Source organism: Triticum urartu, chromosome 3A (assembly GCF_056163025.1).
Source record: "Triticum urartu cultivar PI428250 chromosome 3A, HENAU_Tu73, whole genome shotgun sequence".
Classification (NCBI taxonomy): Eukaryota; Viridiplantae; Streptophyta; class Magnoliopsida; order Poales; family Poaceae; genus Triticum; species Triticum urartu.
The window spans coordinates 503128176-503144590 of NC_141875.1; the positions used below are offsets into that span (position 1 = coordinate 503128176).

The 16415-nt window shown below is 53.2% G+C and overlaps 3 protein-coding genes across 3 annotated transcripts; all 3 read right to left on the reverse strand.

The window, feature by feature from the left end:
• Positions 1-5828: 5828 nt before the first annotated feature.
• On the reverse strand, positions 5829-7996 carry LOC125544674 (anthocyanidin 5,3-O-glucosyltransferase). Its single transcript, XM_048708419.2, is given in 2 exon segments — positions 5829-6102; positions 6105-7996. Coding segments are annotated over 2 exon segments (1452 nt in total). The 5' UTR covers positions 7500-7996; the 3' UTR covers positions 5829-6045.
• Positions 7997-8183: 187 nt separating this feature from the next.
• On the reverse strand, positions 8184-8942 carry LOC147980278 (uncharacterized). Its single transcript, XM_087515542.1, has one exon. It carries the CDS (start codon positions 8940-8942, stop codon positions 8184-8186), a length of 759 nt encoding a protein of 252 aa, XP_087371668.1.
• A 2032-nt stretch (positions 8943-10974) lies between these two features.
• Positions 10975-11364, reverse strand: LOC147980279 (uncharacterized). The gene has a single exon (XM_087515543.1). It carries the CDS (start codon positions 11362-11364, stop codon positions 10975-10977), a length of 390 nt encoding a protein of 129 aa, XP_087371669.1.
• Positions 11365-16415: the final 5051 nt, after the last annotated feature.

The following is a 16415-nucleotide window of genomic DNA, read 5'->3' on the forward strand; positions in this document are numbered from 1 at the left end:
GAACATACTTGATTTGAGAATGTAGACTGTCTCGCTCTTTGTATGACAAAAAATAAATATAATGTGACCGCGTCTACAAACATTTGTATGTGGCGGTTCGAGGACCCGCCTTCCGCCACGGCCGTCCTCGACGCCGTGATCCACGCCCTGGCATTCTCGAGCATCACATCAGTGTTAGGCTCGGCCACGACGTCTTCCATGGTGTCGCGCACGGCGTCCCTCCGCAGGGCCGCGCGGATGTGTTTGCCCTTAAGAAAAAAAGATATATTATTTTTGTTGTATACTTGTATTAGAAAACTTGTGATTGTCAATTAATAGTAGAGTAATGATAATAATAAATGACATAGCGCGGGATTAGCGATTTGTTATGAAGAAATATCTCATTTTTTGGTATATTATCGAGAAAAATCCTATGTGTGTCTTTTAGGAAGGTGATCTAAACAAGCACGAAACAAGATCCCCTTAATGAGATTTGGTTTTTTAATGTGAGAGAGAAAAAACCAATGAGATGGGGTAGTGAGAGGTGAGACAAAAATATACCATACCAGGCTATCAACTCCACCTTTAGGAGTAGAGATATACACATGTGATTTGGTAAGATGAGAAAATATATATTATTTGGTAAGATAAGAAAAAAGATATGTTGTTTTTGTTGTATTAGAAAAGTTGTGATTGTCATTTAATAGTGGATATAGTGATAACAGTAAATGGCGGCACATTGAGGAATATCTTATTTTGTTTTGAAATGTTATAAAAAAATCTTATTTATATTTTTTGGGTAGGTCATCTCATATATACGATGCGATTTCTGAATTCTTTTTTTAGAGAAAAGGCGAGCGCCCGACTTTATAAATAAAGCCACCAGGCAGAGTCATAACACCAGCACATAACACCACATAAGTTTAACAGAATAAGGCTAAGAAGTACGGGTACAAAGCATCCAGCCTAACATGGCATGCAAGCCAGAACGTCGAACAGCAGAACCATTTAGGAATCCATCCTCCTGGAGCGCCGCAGTAGGGAAGAAGCCGTAGATTTCATTTTAGATAGCATATCGTCGAAAGCCTCTAGGTCCCCTTCCTTAGTCAATAATCTCCATTGCTACAAAAAGACATTGGCTTTAAATAAGCAACTCACTGGGTTAGCTGGGAAAATGTGTTCAATAGTGAACTTGTTTCTAGTAGTCCATAACGACCAACAGATCGCAGCCCAGCCCACCAGGAAAACCCTCTTAGACCGGCCTGCTAGAGCATTAATACATGCCGTAAATCCTCAAAAGAAGAAGGATTCCAATTAACACGAAGCCAAAGTCTAACGCAACTCCAAATGAGTTTAGCCAAAGAACAATGAAAAAAGATATGTTCGGTATTCTCGAGAGCACCACATAGCTGACAGCTGTCAGAGCCCGGCCAGTTCCTCTTCTTAATCTGATCAGCCGCAGGGAGTTTACGACGAAGGGCTTGCCATAGGAAGATTTTAATCTTAGGAGGAATGCGAGCAGACCAAATGTTCTTAAACTTATCAGTGTGACCGCCGAAGATAAGTTTAGCATACGCCGATTTAACAGAGAACAGCCCCGAGGAGGAATGGGGCCAAACAACGGAGTCCTCTTCCTCCGAAAGCAAGGGGAAGCAGGCAGTAAGGCGCTGCCAGTCTTCCAACTCCAGAGGGGAAAGAGAACGCCGAAAATCTAAAACCCAACCCTGAACCGAGAGCTCAAAGATAGAGATCTCGGGATCAGCACAAAACGAAAACAAAGTCGGATAGGCAACCGCAAGCGAGGAGTCCCCTACCCACCAGTCTAACCAAAAACGAGTAGATTTACCGTCCCGAACTATAAATTTAACAAGAGACCGGAAAATCAGTCTAATTTTAACAAGCTGACGCCAAAATTGAGACCCACCAGAAGAGGGAGCGAACATAGGGCTCGAGGAAGGGAAGTATTTAGCTTTGAGAAGGGCAAGCCAAGCAGGACGATCCTCAAGGTACATTATCTTCCACCACCATTTTAACATAAGGCATTTATTCATGATCCGAGTGTTAATGATGCCAAGGCCCCCCATGTCCCTAGGTCTACAAAGAGAGCCCATTTAACCATCCTATATTTGCGTTTATTATCGGAAGAATTCCAATAAAAGGCACCCCTGTGCTTGTCGAAACCCGTGTGTATCCCTTCGGACAGTAGATAGAAGCCCATTAGAAACATCGGAAGAGAGGAAAGGCACGAATTAGTAAGGGCAACCTTGCCCGCCTGAGAGTTATAGCGATCTCGCCACGGCAAAACTCTATTGCCAACTTTAGTCACTGCCGGGGCGAAATCTTTCGCCAAAAGCTTGAGAGGAGAAATAGGTAAGCCCAGATATTTTAGAGGAAAAGACCCAAGAGAGCAGTTCATGAGATGTGCCACCCGCTGCGCTTCTGAGTCAGACACCCCAGTAACAATGACCTCGCTCTTAGCAAAGTTAATTTTAAGACCCGAAAGGGCTTCAAAGCAAATAAGAAGAAATTTCAAATTCGTGAGAGTGTTCTCATTAAGTTCAACCATAATGATGGTATCATCCGCATACTGGAGGTGAGTGATGCCATTAGGGATGAGGTGAGTGCTAACAGGCGAGATGTGTCCAGCAGACGCAGCACGAGAGAGAATGTGAGATAAAGCATCGGCAACAAAATTAAAAAGCAACGGGGACGCCGGATCTCCTTGTCTCAGGCCCCTACCATTAGCAAAAAAATTACTAATTTGACCATTAACAGCCACAACCGTGTGACCACCAGAGACGAGTTGCATCAGGCGGTGCACCACCGATCCCACAAAGCCCTTAGCCAATAGAACTTGGCGGAGGAAGTTCCAACTCACCGAGTCATACGCCTTTTCAAAGTCAAGTTTAAGTACCACGGCCTTAGTGTTCTTAGTCGTAGGTCATGAATTATTTCATGTAAGCAAAGCACCCCATCCAAGATGAATCTCCCCTTAATGAATGAAGATTGGAAAGGACTAATGACCCAATGTGCGATTGGAGAAACCCTAGTAGCCATGCCCTTGGCAGGAATCTTTGCAAAGTTGTTCATTAGAGCAATGGGCCTAAATTGGGAGATCAAGTCAGCGCCTTTGACCTTAGGGATGAGGGTGAGTACCACGTAGTTAAGCCTCGAGATGTCAAAAGTACCCAGCTAAAACCCTTGAGTGATAGCCTTAATGAGGCCTTTTAACTGAGGCCAGAATTGCCGGAAGAAAGGGATGGAAAAGTCGTCAGGTCCTAAAGCCGCACTAGAGTTGGCAGAACGAATCGTCTCAAAAATTTCCTCTTCAGACGGGGGGATTAGCAACCCGTCATTTCCAGCGATCGAAAGTTGTTCAAGAGGGGACCAGAAGGACGGAGCTAGCTTAAAACCCATCTCAGGTTTAGCCGCTAATAGGTTAGAAAAGAATTGAACCACATGACGCAGAATCACCGAAGGGTCAGATACCCTGACGCCGTCAATAAGAAGACTATCAATGAGGCATCTCCGACGTCTACCATTAGCAATAGCGAAGAAGTAGGCCGTGGGCAAGTCACCCTTTAAGGTCCAGTTGATAGTGCCTCTCTGCTTCCAGTACACTTCCTCCTGCCGATGGATGCCCAAAAGCGCCTCTTCTAAGCCATACCGGGTGTGCCAATCAGCCGTGGACAGCCCAGAAATATCCACGCGCTTGTCCAGATCGCCAATTTGGGCAACCAGCCTGGCTTTGTCTCGCCTTGACTCGGCATAGTGATTTTTGGACCAACCTCCAAGGAATCTACGGATAAAATAAGAGCATTGATGCCAGTCATCCATCGGGCCAAAAGATCGGCGATTAGAGGATAGGAAAGTCGAAATCTTTCGTGTCAACAAGTCAGTGAAACCCTCCACCTGTAGCCAGGAAGCATCGAACTGAAACCGCGGGAAACCAGCCGATCACGCGCCATCGTCAAGAATCAGGGGGGGTGTGATCAGATACCACATAGGCAAGGGCTCTCAGACTAACACGGGGGAGTAGAGAGTCCCACCTAGGGCAAACAAAAACCCTATCAAGGACTGAGCGAATGGGAGAAGTTTGATGATTAGTCCAAGTGTACCGGGCTCCAACCCTAGGAATTTCATGAATAGTCGTGTCCCTAATGAAAGCATTGAAAGCATCAGCCAGTGGCCAAGAGAAATTAGAGGATCTCTTATCAGAAGGAAACCGCAACAAGTTAAAATCGCCCCCAATCAGGAGAGGCACCTGACAGGACTCAATTTTAGTACTAAGTTCGTCCAAAAAGACGTAAGACATAGAATGGTCAGCCGGACCATATACCACCATGATTTCTAGTAAAGAGTTGAGAGATCAGTGAGATACCACCGTGCTAGCCCAAAAGATGCCATGGTCAAAAGCAACAAAATCGAAAATATCTTTTTTGGTACCAAGGAGAATACCACCCGAGTGACCATCTGAGGCCTCAAAGTTCCAACTAAATCTATCTATCCCAGCAACGGCCGATAGTTCGCTAGAGGAGAAGGAAGACTTGATAGTCTCGACAAGGCCAATAAAATCCACATTTTCAGACTGCACCAAGTCTTTAAGCTGGTCCCTACGCCCCCTAGCGCCGAAACCTCTAATGCTCCAGAATAAGGCCTTCATCTGTAGGATAAGTTTTTAATTCTAAGACTCGACCTGCTCGGAGCCAAGCAGGGTTTAGCACGCCTCCCAGCCCCACACTTAGAAACCACCCGGGGAGCCTGACACCTGTCATCTCCCTCCTCATCCCCACCGGCCACAACCAGTGGGGCAATCGATCTCACCCCAGCCTCCTTAGCCTTCGCAATATCAGCCTGAGCTATTTCATTAGCCCTAATAATACCAAGTACAGAAGAAGGAGATCCCAAACTAGAGTCTAGACAAATACCCACATCATCTAAAATTTTAAGCAAGTGATCATCAGATTGCGATGGTAGTACTAAACGAACAGGTGAGATAACCTCGGGAAGGGAGGGGAAGGGGACTGGGAGCGAACCTGAAGGAGGCAGATCCCGAGCCGCGGCACGCCGAGCGGCCTGATCGGCCACCCGCTCACCACTGTTGGAGACGCGGCCGCTCTTGCGAGCCGTGGAGGCAGGCGAACGCACAGGCACAGGGCGAGCACGGCAGGGGGAAGCCGCAACAGAAGACGGCCCCAAGGCCGCGCCCAGGTCAGCGTCAAGCCTGCGATAAAGCCCAGCCACAGACTGCCTAGATTCTCCAGAAGCCTGGCTCTTTGCAGAATACTTCTTGACTGACGACTTCTTACCTATTATTTACTTAATTGAATTGAATTACCACTTGACAAAGTAAGTACGAAATGAGATCTTTTCCTTTGATTAGATATGGTTTTTTAATGAGAGGGGGGAAATAAACCAATGGGATGCGATGGCGAGGCGATTAAAAATCAAAGAAATAAAACCTTGAAGGCGAAGGCAAGTCCTCTAAAACCATTGCCGATATTAATAGTTGCGTGAGAAATCAAACCAAACCAAAAACATATCAACCTACCATCACGACCGCAACTCCCCTTTAAAATAGGTAAATATAAATACAGTTTTACTAAAACACATCTAGATGTTGCAGAAGAGCTAGACGAGATGACAGTTTGTATCGAAGATTACAGTTTGTGAATAAACTGTCATCCTCGACCAACTAAAACTGTCATCAAAACGTTCGTAATGCCACCTGTCCCCATGAACGTCAGCCAGAGGATCCTATTTCCAAATCAATACTGAAGGAGTGCGACGAGCATATGAGGCTACACGGAAGTACGCATACTGCCAGTAAGAAATATGCAACGTCTCACTAAAGGCCAAATGTTGCAGAAGAGCTAAATTACGAATTCGACACGCACGTCTGCACCGTACAAATCTTGCGAAAGAGGCAAAGGACAAGCATCACACCATGGAATCCCAGAGAAGCCACCGCATCTCTTTTGATTTCCTTCTTCCTTTTTTCTGAGAAAGAGTGAGCCCAGCACGACTCGCGCATCTTGCGCCCCCATCTTTTCTGACGAAAAGAGGTCACATCATCGGAGGTTGATCACTTATTAATGGCCGGATTTGGCGCTCCTCGAGCTTCTTTCATCTTCCACATGCTTCAAGAAGGCGTAAATTGCCACGTCGGAAGACCCACCTTCCTTGACGGCGTCTGCAGCCATCCCTTTCGCCATGGCCGCCCTCTCTCGAAGCTTTTGCCCTTCCTCCGACTCCATTACCAGCCTCACCTTGGCTTGCACCTCCTCGGCCTTGACGGACGACTCCTCGTAGCCCTCCACCGCCACCCCAATCTTCATCTCCTCCACCAGGTGTATCTTGTTCAGCCTCTGCTCCGCGTACAGCGGCCAGCAGATCATCGGCACGCCGGACATGACCGCCTCCAGTGCCGAGTTCCACCCGCAGTGCGTCACGAACGCTCCCACGGCCTCGTGCCGCAGCACCTCCGCCTGTGGCGCCCAGTTCTTCAGAACCAAGCCCCTGTCTCCGGTTCTCTCCAAGAAACCATCAGGAAGCAACGCCTCCAAGTCCGGTTCGCCGGACTTGCTCTGCTCCTCGCGTGGGCTACGCACGGCCCACAGGAACCGGTGCCCGGAGTTCTCTAGCCCGCCTGCCATCTCTCTCAGCTGAGCCGCCGAGAAAACCCCCGCGCTACCGAAGCAGAGGAACACCACGCTCTGCTTTGGCTGCTTGTCCAGCCACTCGAGGCAAGCGTGCCTCTCGCCACTTTGACCGCTCGCGCCGCCGTCGACCAATGGCCCGATGCAGTATATTTGCGGCGTGGAGCGGCCGCCGGACACGCAGAGGCCATCCCGGAGAGCTTTGACGGCTCTCGACTCCAGCCACTCGAAGCTGTTCACCAGAATGCCTCTCGCTTCCGGCATCCGCGCGAGCTGCTGCACTCTTCTCTTGCACAGGTCGCTCTCCCGGTCTGACATGGTGTCCGGCATGTCCAGAGCGCGAACCGGCGGCACGCCGGAGAAGGGCAGCGCCGCGTCTCCCATATCCTTGAACGAGAAAGGCGCCGCGCGGAAGACATCAGGAACCTGGAAGTAGATTGCGAGGTCGGCGGCGGCGGACGCGTAGAACATGTAGGCGGGGACGGCGAGCTCAGCGGCGACGTCGAGGGCGTCGACGCAAAACATGTCGAGGACGATGGCGTCGACGGCAGGGAGCGAGCGGAGGAACTCCCGGAGCACAGGGCTTGCGAGGCGGAGCTCGTCGAGCATACGCAAGGCTGTGTTGGAGTGCTGCTCATTGGTGCTCGCAGGCTGGATGGGCAGGAGGTGGACTGCTATGGAGGGGGAAGCGCTGGCGAGGCGGGTGACCGCGGCTTCCAGCACGGGGTCCTTCCCCGGCGGGTCGACGACGGCGATGGTGACGGCCACGCCGCGGCGGAGGAAGGCCTTGGCCAGCTGCACCATGGGGTTCAAATGGCCGACGCCTAGTGAGGGGTAGAGGACCACCGTCTTCTCCGCCATGGCCGCTCACAAGATTTGCAGAGAATAAATGGAAAACTGGCGAACTCAAGTGTGGTTTGGAAGAGTGAGTGGTGGTGAACCGGCGATCGTCGGCCGTCATATAGCAGCCGCACACTAAAGAAAGTTTGCAAGAGTGAGTGGTGGTGAACCAGAGTATCATCATGGGCCATCATAATTCAGCCACACACTGTCAATCAGACGACCGGGGGCTCATCATGTGTACAATCAGCCCATGCCCTTTTGAGAAAGGACGTGACGGGGAGGCTAACGCCAACTCCAGCGCGTGACCCATTTCAACCCACAAATCATCCGTTTGTGTCTGTTTGGGATAAGGCCAACTTCACCGACCTCAAACGAATGTCTGTTTTGTCCGGATTCTGTCTGTTTGGGTAGCGATTTAGGTTGTGTCCGGCCGTGTCCTGGGATGCGGTAGCCGTGCGCCCAGCGCGCGGACGCATCCTTTGCTCTATCCTGTCCGTCAGGGCCAAAAATGCCCATATTTTCATCAAAACTAGTTTCCAACCCAAATATTTGTCTGAAATTAAAATAGTCTTTAATAAAATATTTTTACAACCAAATCGAAATTGTCTTGACTAAACATAAAATGGACCAATACATCTATTGGTTGCCAATGTGATCCCACACGTGCTCAACCAAGTCATTTTGAAGATTCAAATGAGTGTGTCAATCATGCATCTCACGGTGGAATTGAGCAAACTGTTCAAATGTGGCCGGGTCTTGGTGCAGGGGCTCAATATTTTCACCTTGATAGTTAAATCCTTGGTCGAAGATACTCTCATCACGCTCGTCCTCGACGATCATGTTGTGCATGATCACACAAGCAGTCATCACCTCCCAAAGCTTCCTTTCATCCCATGACAGTGCAGGGTTTCGAAGGATACCCCACCGGGATTGAAGCACACCAAAAGCACGTTCCACATCCTTTCTAACACTCTCTTGCATTTGGGCAAATCTCTTTCTCTTCTCACCTTGGGGTTTCGAAATTGTCTTCACAAAAGTTGACCACTGAGGATATATACCATCTTCTAGATAGTATCTCTTGTTGTAATGGTGGTCGTTGATCTCAAAGTTGATAGGTGGGGAGTGGCCTTCTGCAAGCCTCGCGAAGACTGGAGAACGCTGCAGCACGTTGATATCATTGTGAGAACCTGCCATGCCGAAGAAAGAATGCCATATCCAAAGATCCTGTGATGCCACCACTTCTAATATGACAGTGCACGCCTTGACATGCCCTTTGTACCGGCCCTGCCAAGCAAATGGGCAGTTCTTCCACTCCCAGTGCATACAATCTATGCTGCCAAGCATGCCTGGAAAGTCTCTAGCTGCGTTGGTCGCCAACAATCTCTCTGTATCAGCGGCAGTTGGGTGCCTCAAGTACTCTGGGCCAAACACCTCGATCACAGCCTGGCAAAACTTGTACATTGACATCAGACATGTTCTCACTCATACACACATACTCATCCACCAGATCGCCTGGAATTCCATATGCAAGCATGCGGATGGCCGCGGTGCATTTATGGTAAGAGGAGAATCCAAGCTTGCCAAGGGCATCCGTCTTGCACTCGAAGTATGGGTCATGAGCAACCACTCCCTCTCGGATATGATTGAACACATGCCTAGCCATTCAAAAACGGCGACGGAATTTATCCGGCTTGAAGAGAGGGGTGTTGGCAAAGTAATCAGCATAGAGCAGGGCGTGGCCTCTCTCCCTATTGCGGTTCAGGTTGGGAGCACGGCCAGGGAGTGACCCCTTGTATCGAGGAAGCTGCCGTTGAATGTGGTCGTGAACGACCAGTGCAGCCACCACAATATCTTCATCATCCGACGACGAATCGTCCGATGAACAAAGAAGTGATGGAAGAAAAACTCGTCTCCACTGTCCATACCTTTGCGGGCAAAATGCCGAACACCTTGCGGGCGTGGTGGAGAAGAGGCCGCGATGATCACCTCGACGCAGCAGGGGTGGTTACCGACCAGCTACTGGCCGCTGTGGAGCTCTCGTCGGGAGCTGCCGAGGACGCCATGCTGCGTCGCCGGCGGTCCTGTCCCCTCTGCGGCCGGCAAAGACGTCGACGGCCAAACCTACGATCGACGGCCAAAACTACGGCCACAGCACGGGCGTGGTGGCGGCCATGTCGAGAAGTGGTTTGGTAGGGACGGCCGGAGGCTGCGCGGTGAGGAGGCGGCCAGAGAATAGCAGCGGCGCCGGCGGCGGGGCGGGGCGAGAGAGAGAGGGTGGAAGCGTTGGGAGCGGAGGGACTGCTAGTGTCCCCGACAGGCGGGCCACGGGGGGGACAAGGGCGTGCGTCCAAGCCATCCGCGCGTGTCCGTTTCACCCCAAACCGACTGCAAGTTTGGGTCGGGGATGGGTCGAAAACGGACGGAATCCGGACATTTGTCCGTTTGAGGCCATGCGCTGGACTGCGCTATTCGTCCATTTTACCCCAAATGGACGGGGGCAGACAGGATAGGGTCGCGCGGTGGAGTTGGCCTAAAACAGACAAACCGAACAACCCAACGCATGAGGGCATACGAACGTTCCGTCCGATCTGTGTCCTTTTTTGCCCTATTTCCAGACTAAAGTTGCTCTCGGTTTGGGGCCAAAGCGGACAGAAAGCGGACGTCTCTGCGTCCTCGTCGTTCGTCTGTGTCCGCTCGACCCCACCTGTCACTCTCTCCTTTTCTGTACCTGGCCCATCATACAGACAAAATCCGGACAAAATGGGTATAGATTTAGGGTAGTAGCGTTGGGCGCAGCGAGTTTGTACAGCCTCTGTCCGACGTTTGTTCTCTCTATTTCTACCCCATACGGACAAAATCTGGACAAAATGGGTATAGATTTAGGGTCGTGCAGTGGAGTTGGCCTAACCAAAGGACAAAGGTGATGCCGGCCATACCCATCAATAAGGCCAACTCCACCGCACGACCCTATCCGGACGTCCGTTTTGTCCGGATTTTGTTCGGATGAGGTAGAAAACGGACACGCGCGTCCGCATGCGGTCGCCCCGTTGTTGATGCGCCCAGCGCGGTTGACCCATCCCAAATATGCATTGGATTTGTCCGGTTTAGACATTTCATCAAACACTACATGGACGGCCGACACCGACGTCGACGACGAGCACATGCGTTGGCCGGATTCGCCGTACTTGTCGTGTCGTGCCCTGCCTGTGCCCCGCCAGGTCGTCACCTGCCTCCCCGCAGCCCACGCGCTCGCCGCCCGCGCCCTGCCGGTGCCGCGCTCGCCCACGCACTGTGCAGCGGCTGACTAGCTAGCTAGCAAGTAGCAAGCAAGCCCCCGTGCAAGCTAGCTAGCAAGCTTCCTGTTGCGCTCGCATGCGCTTCGCCGCCGCGTGCCCGCGCAAGCCACGTCCGCCCAGCCGTGCAGCGCCCGCGCCATGCAGCTCGCCCGCACACGCCCCTGCTCTTCCGCACACACACGCTGTCTCCGCCCACCCTAGATGAAGGAGTCCGGGGCGTACCTGTCATCGTAGTACAGGTCGTCGGGGAGGAGGCAGTGGCGGCGATCGATCTCTTGACGACGCGCACGGCCGCTCGTCGGGACCGGCGGGATCGGCACACGATCGGCGGACAGGTGCCAGTTGTTAAGGAGGTGGACGTCGCTCCAGGGGAGCGGCGTCCTCGTCTCCCAATAACGGCGGCACACCGAAGCGCGGATGTAGTGCCGGTCGCGCTCGCCGATGGACGTGGGGGCGATGGAGAAAGCGGGCGGCGCGGGGGCCCGGCGTGGTGGTGATGTGGCCTCCTTCTTCACGGAGCTGGCGTGGCGCCTCAACGAGGAGCCGGCCTCGCGGTCGTGCTTCCCCTTGCGGTTCCAGAAGCCCATGGCTTCGAGGTGGCCGGCCGGCGAGCTCGACAAGGGAGGGCTAGGGTTTAGCGTGGTCGGGTTTCAAGGAGGCCGCGGGATAGAGTGGGGCAATGTGGACGACGACCGGTCTACAGGTTCCCCATTTAAGAAGGACGACGACCTTTCACTGAGCCGATGATAGGTGGGGTCGGCCACCCATGCGCATTGATGTTGGCGGGTGGGAGGTAGGTGGCCGCCCTGCCACGCGGCAAGACGCGGACGAGCTGCGCATCCGTTTGGTGTCCGCGGCGATCCAAACCCGGCGAAAAGATACGTTCGAAATGGATCGGCCCGGACACAAAAGGGATCAGATGAATCCAGGCCATCGCGTGCTGGGCCGTCTCTTTTATCTGTTTTATCTCAAACGGACGAGGTTGGATAGGATGAAGTCGCGCGATGGAGTTGGCCTGACTCATCAAGAGGACATTTGCGGTGAGCCAGCGACCCGACGAGCATTCACATGCCTCTTGAGGCTCTGCACACAACAAGAAAAGCTCTTCCGAGTTGTTCTAAAAACAAGACGAATAAAGGAAATGCAAAGTTGCTGGTTAAGTGACATAAACTGCAGACGATAGATTCGGCACTGCACTATCGTGGTTGAGGCCAACTCCACCGCATGACCCTATTTTGTTCGGTCCCGTTCGTTTGAGATAAAACAGACAAACGAGGCGGCCTAGCATGCGACGGCCGGACCCATCTGATCCGTTTGTGTCTGGGCCGACTCATTTCGAGCGCATCTTTACGCCGAGTTTGGGTCGCCGCGGACACCGAACGGACGCGCCGCTCGCCCACGTCTGGTCGCGTGACAGGGCGGCCACCTACCTCCCACCCGTCAACACCAATGCGCACGGATGGCCGACCCCACCTGTCATCGACCCAGTGAAAGGTCGCCGTTCTTTTTAAATGGGGAACCCGTGGACCGGTCGTCGTCCACACTGCCCACTCCATCTCGCGGCCTTCTTGAAACCCGACCGCACTAAACCCTAGCCCTCCCTTGTCGAGCTCGCCGGCCAGCCACCTTGAAGCCATGGGCTTCTGGAACCGCAAGGGGAAGCACGGCCGCGAGGCCGGCTCCTCGTCGGGGCACCGTGCCGGCTCCATGAAGAAGGAGGCCGCATCACCACCATGCCGGGCCCTCGCGCCGCCCGCTTTCTCCATCGCTCCCACGTACGCCGACGAGCGCGACCGGCACTACATCCGCGCGTCGGTGTGCCACCGTTATTGGGAGACGGGGACGCCGCTCCCCTGGAGCGACGTCCACCTCCCCAACGGATGGCACCTCAACGCCGACCGTGTGCCGATCCTGCCAGTCCTGGCGAGCGACCGTGCATGCCGTCAAGAGATCGAGCGCCGCCGCCGCCTCTTCCCCGACGACTTGTACTACGACGACAGGTACGCCCCGGACTCCTTCCTCTGGGATACCTGGCTCAGGGACGAGCACGACATGCGGCGTGCTTCCTTCTTCGCCGGCACGACGTCTAGGCCGCGGTGGCCACGTCGGGAGCGCGCAGCGCCTGCTCCCCAGGAGTGCGGGCGTAGGCTGGTGCGCCGCCTCACGCCCACGCCCTCGCCGTCGCCTTCGCCATCTCCACCACCACCTCCTCGCATGACAGCGAAGGAGGAGGGCCGTCTCATGGCGCGTGTCATGGAGGACTCCATGTACACGCACGATGAGCGGCAATGGGAGGGCCTGGAGGAGATGATGGCCCGCTCCGCCGCCGGCGAGGTAGCCATCCACGAGGAGGAGGCGATGGAGGAGGAGCCGGTGGCCGCGTTCCACCCGTGTCTGCTGGGCCAGGGGTGGGGCTGGTCCTGCACTGCACCGGAGATGGCTGCCGCCGTGGGCGTGAACTGGTGCGCCACTCCGCCGCGGTCACCGGAGCGGGAGGCGTCGCCACGGGAGGAGGTCGTGCAGGCACCTCCTGCCGTCCAGCCCGCCCCCGTCTACCACCCACCGCCGGCTCATCTCTGGACGCCGCCGGCCTACGTGGACCTCGTCAGCGACGACGACGACGCCGGCGGCCACTGAAGACAGCGATGGCGACGTCATCGACGGGCACGGGCAGGAGCGCGCTGGCGGCGGCCGTTTTTTTATTTCCTTTTTTCTGTTTAATTATGTCAAGTTGGACGTGAAACTGGGCGGCCCTAACTAAGTTTTATGTTTATTAAACTGCGCTAAATAAATTTTTTAGTCATTTTTTTACATTTTTCTAATTTTTTTAAATCATGTCCAACGTACAACCCAACGGATTTGGGGTGCGGCCGCATGGTGGACGCACGTACAACCCAACGGACAAGACCGGATACGGGTGAACCCATCGGCACCCCAAAAGGACAAAATCCGACGAAACCGGATGTCCGTTTGAGCTCGCGCGGTGGAGATGGCCTGAGCTGTCGTTGCCTCGTTGGCTGACATTAGAGCAGACCGACTATGAATAGTAGTGGTGGCGACGCGTCCGTGAAACGGAATCCGATAGGCTCCTATCATGTCATGCGGGAAGGCCATCAAAATTCAGTCCCAGATTAGCTGGCGCTACATGCATGGGGTCACGCTCTACACGGTTGTTGCGGGAGAGCTGATCCTCACTTTCCATATCCCTCTCTTTCTTTTGCGAGTCCGGGAATATTATTTGCATGCGCTAATTCTTTTCATATCCCTCTCTTTCTTTTCGTCTCTCCAATTCTTTTCTGTTAAAGGAAATATGAGAGAGAGAGAAGAGAGATAGATAGCCTAGGCCGGCCCAACCTCCAGCGCAGGCCCATTTGCCCCTCCAAGGCCCAACCATCCCACCTAATCCTAACCCTAGGCCGATCCCAACTCCCTCGTTCTCTCCCTCTTTCTCTCCCCTCGCGGCGCCAGGGAGCCCGATCCCGCTCGTCCCCATCTCCCTCTCGACCCCTTCGTCCCGATCCCACACAACCGCCACTTCCGAAGCTCCTCCTCCCCTCGCGTCCCCGCAGCGGCGCTGCTTCCCTAGAGGCCGCCCTCCCCAGCAAACTCCTCTGTCTCCCCTCCGTCGCCTCCCCGCCATGGTGCGGCGCCTCCGCCCTGATGCTTCGTCCATGTCCTCCGGCGGACCTCTCCTGCACCTCCACGTCGCCGGAGTTCTTAGCCTCCCCCTCGCTCGCGTCCACAGCCGTGAGGCAGTGCCCCCTCGCGCGCCCATGGTCCTTCCTTCTTCGTCGTGAGCGGCAACAAGGGCGTCACCCAGCCCTCATGCCCGCGACCCTGCGGCGGCGTTGACCATCAGCTCTGGGCGCTAAGCTCCCTGCTGCGCGCGTCCCGTCTCCGACCGGCAAGTCCAGGCCGCCGAGCTCTTCGTCTTGCTGCTGCTCCGCCATCGACCTCCAGTTGCTGCAGGCGCCGTCCCGAAGCTCTCTGCATCGAACAGGTACAGGAGCGTAGCGAGGACGCCCGCTTCGACCGCGCCTAGGGTTGCATCCTCGCCCTCGCTGTTCGCACGTGGGCCACACGGCCTGCTGTCAGCCTCGCCAAGACCGAGCGATGCCAGCTCCTGTTGACCTCCTCAAGATCATGACCGCAACCGAGACCATGTTCTGCTATGTTTTGGACACGCCAAGACCAGAGGACTTTTTTTGCTGCTTCGCTTTGGAGGCGCCAAGATCCTCTCCGACAGGTGTATGACTACATGGTGACTCGTGTGTACCACTACCGTCGCCCCGAAAACATGGGAGTCACCAAGTACCCCTTCGTTTTGTCTAAGACTGTCAAGCCCCTTGATGACAAGTGCACGACTATGCGGATTGTGCCAAGTACCACCATGTCGAGACCCCTCAAGTTCGACTACACGAAAACGCCAAGTACCCCTACGCACGAAGATGCCAAGACCGTTTCGGGATTCACCAAGTACCGCTATCGATGGCTCGAACGCCTTCGAAACGTATACCACTACTGCCGCTCGAACATCTACGGAACGTGTACCACAACCATCGCCGAAGAACCGTGAACGTCTACCGATGACCCTCAAGTTCGTCCATGATTGCTATGTTCCACTACCATCAACGCGAACCACTACTTCCACTACGGCATGAGTACAACTACTACCACTACGAATGTGGCGAGAACGTCTACTTCCTCTACTTTGCACCGAACCGATACGCTTCAAAACACACGCTTCGAAGGTATAACCCCAAGACGACCGTCCGAGAACATTTGCATGTGTTGTATGAGTTGCACCCCATGTTTGCACCGTGCCCGAGTTGTCACTTGCTCGGTCCTCCTCTTCTGCCGCTAATTCGTGGGGAACCCGGTAACCGGGATCACCCCACCATCTTACACGACACGCTCCCACACACTTCCCCTTTGCATCGGTATCTCAATCGAGTTACCGGAAACCGATATGTTGCCGTGGCATCACTTTCGGATTCGTTGTCGTGGCACCCCTTTCGTTTCCGTCACGATGACAAATGCCTCATATCTTATCATGTCAACATTTTCATAAATATTGCATAAACTTGAACATGTCATCCGCATCATGTTAACAACTTTAAGATGTTTAAAATTCTTGTTGCATTAAATTGCTAATGTATATGGGGATTTACTAGATTCGTTGTTTGTTGCATCCGGCCCCATTTAAATTGTTTAGATAGTATAGTTTTGTTATGCTTCACCATCTTGCCATGTTTAACTACATTTAATATTGCTGGGTTCATAACCGAGAGAGAACTAAATAATTGATGTGGTGTTCCTCAATATGCAACTCGTTGCATATTGAGCTCCACTTAATTTGTAGGATTGCTTGTGCACTTTGACATGCCATGCTTCATTAAACTAGACATGCATCATACTTGGTTATGCATCATGCCATGTTATGCTTGGTTGTTTACTATGTTGTTTGCTTCTTTCCGGTGTTGCTTCTTCAGGCTAGTTCCGATAACGTCATGTTGTGAGGATTCATTCGACTACGTCCGTTTGTCTTCTTCATGGACTCGTTCTTCTTCCTTGCGGGATTTCAGGCAAGATGACCATACCCTCGAAATCACTTCTATCTTTGCTTGCTAGTTGCTCA

Coding starts and splice junctions, on each gene's coding strand:
- LOC147980279 (XM_087515543.1), bottom strand. CDS start 11,364: ATGGGCTTCTGGAACCGCAAGGGGAAGCACGACCGCGAGGCCGGCTCC.
- LOC147980278 (XM_087515542.1), bottom strand. CDS start 8,942: ATGTACAAGTTTTGCCAGGCTGTGATCGAGGTGTTTGGCCCAGAGTAC.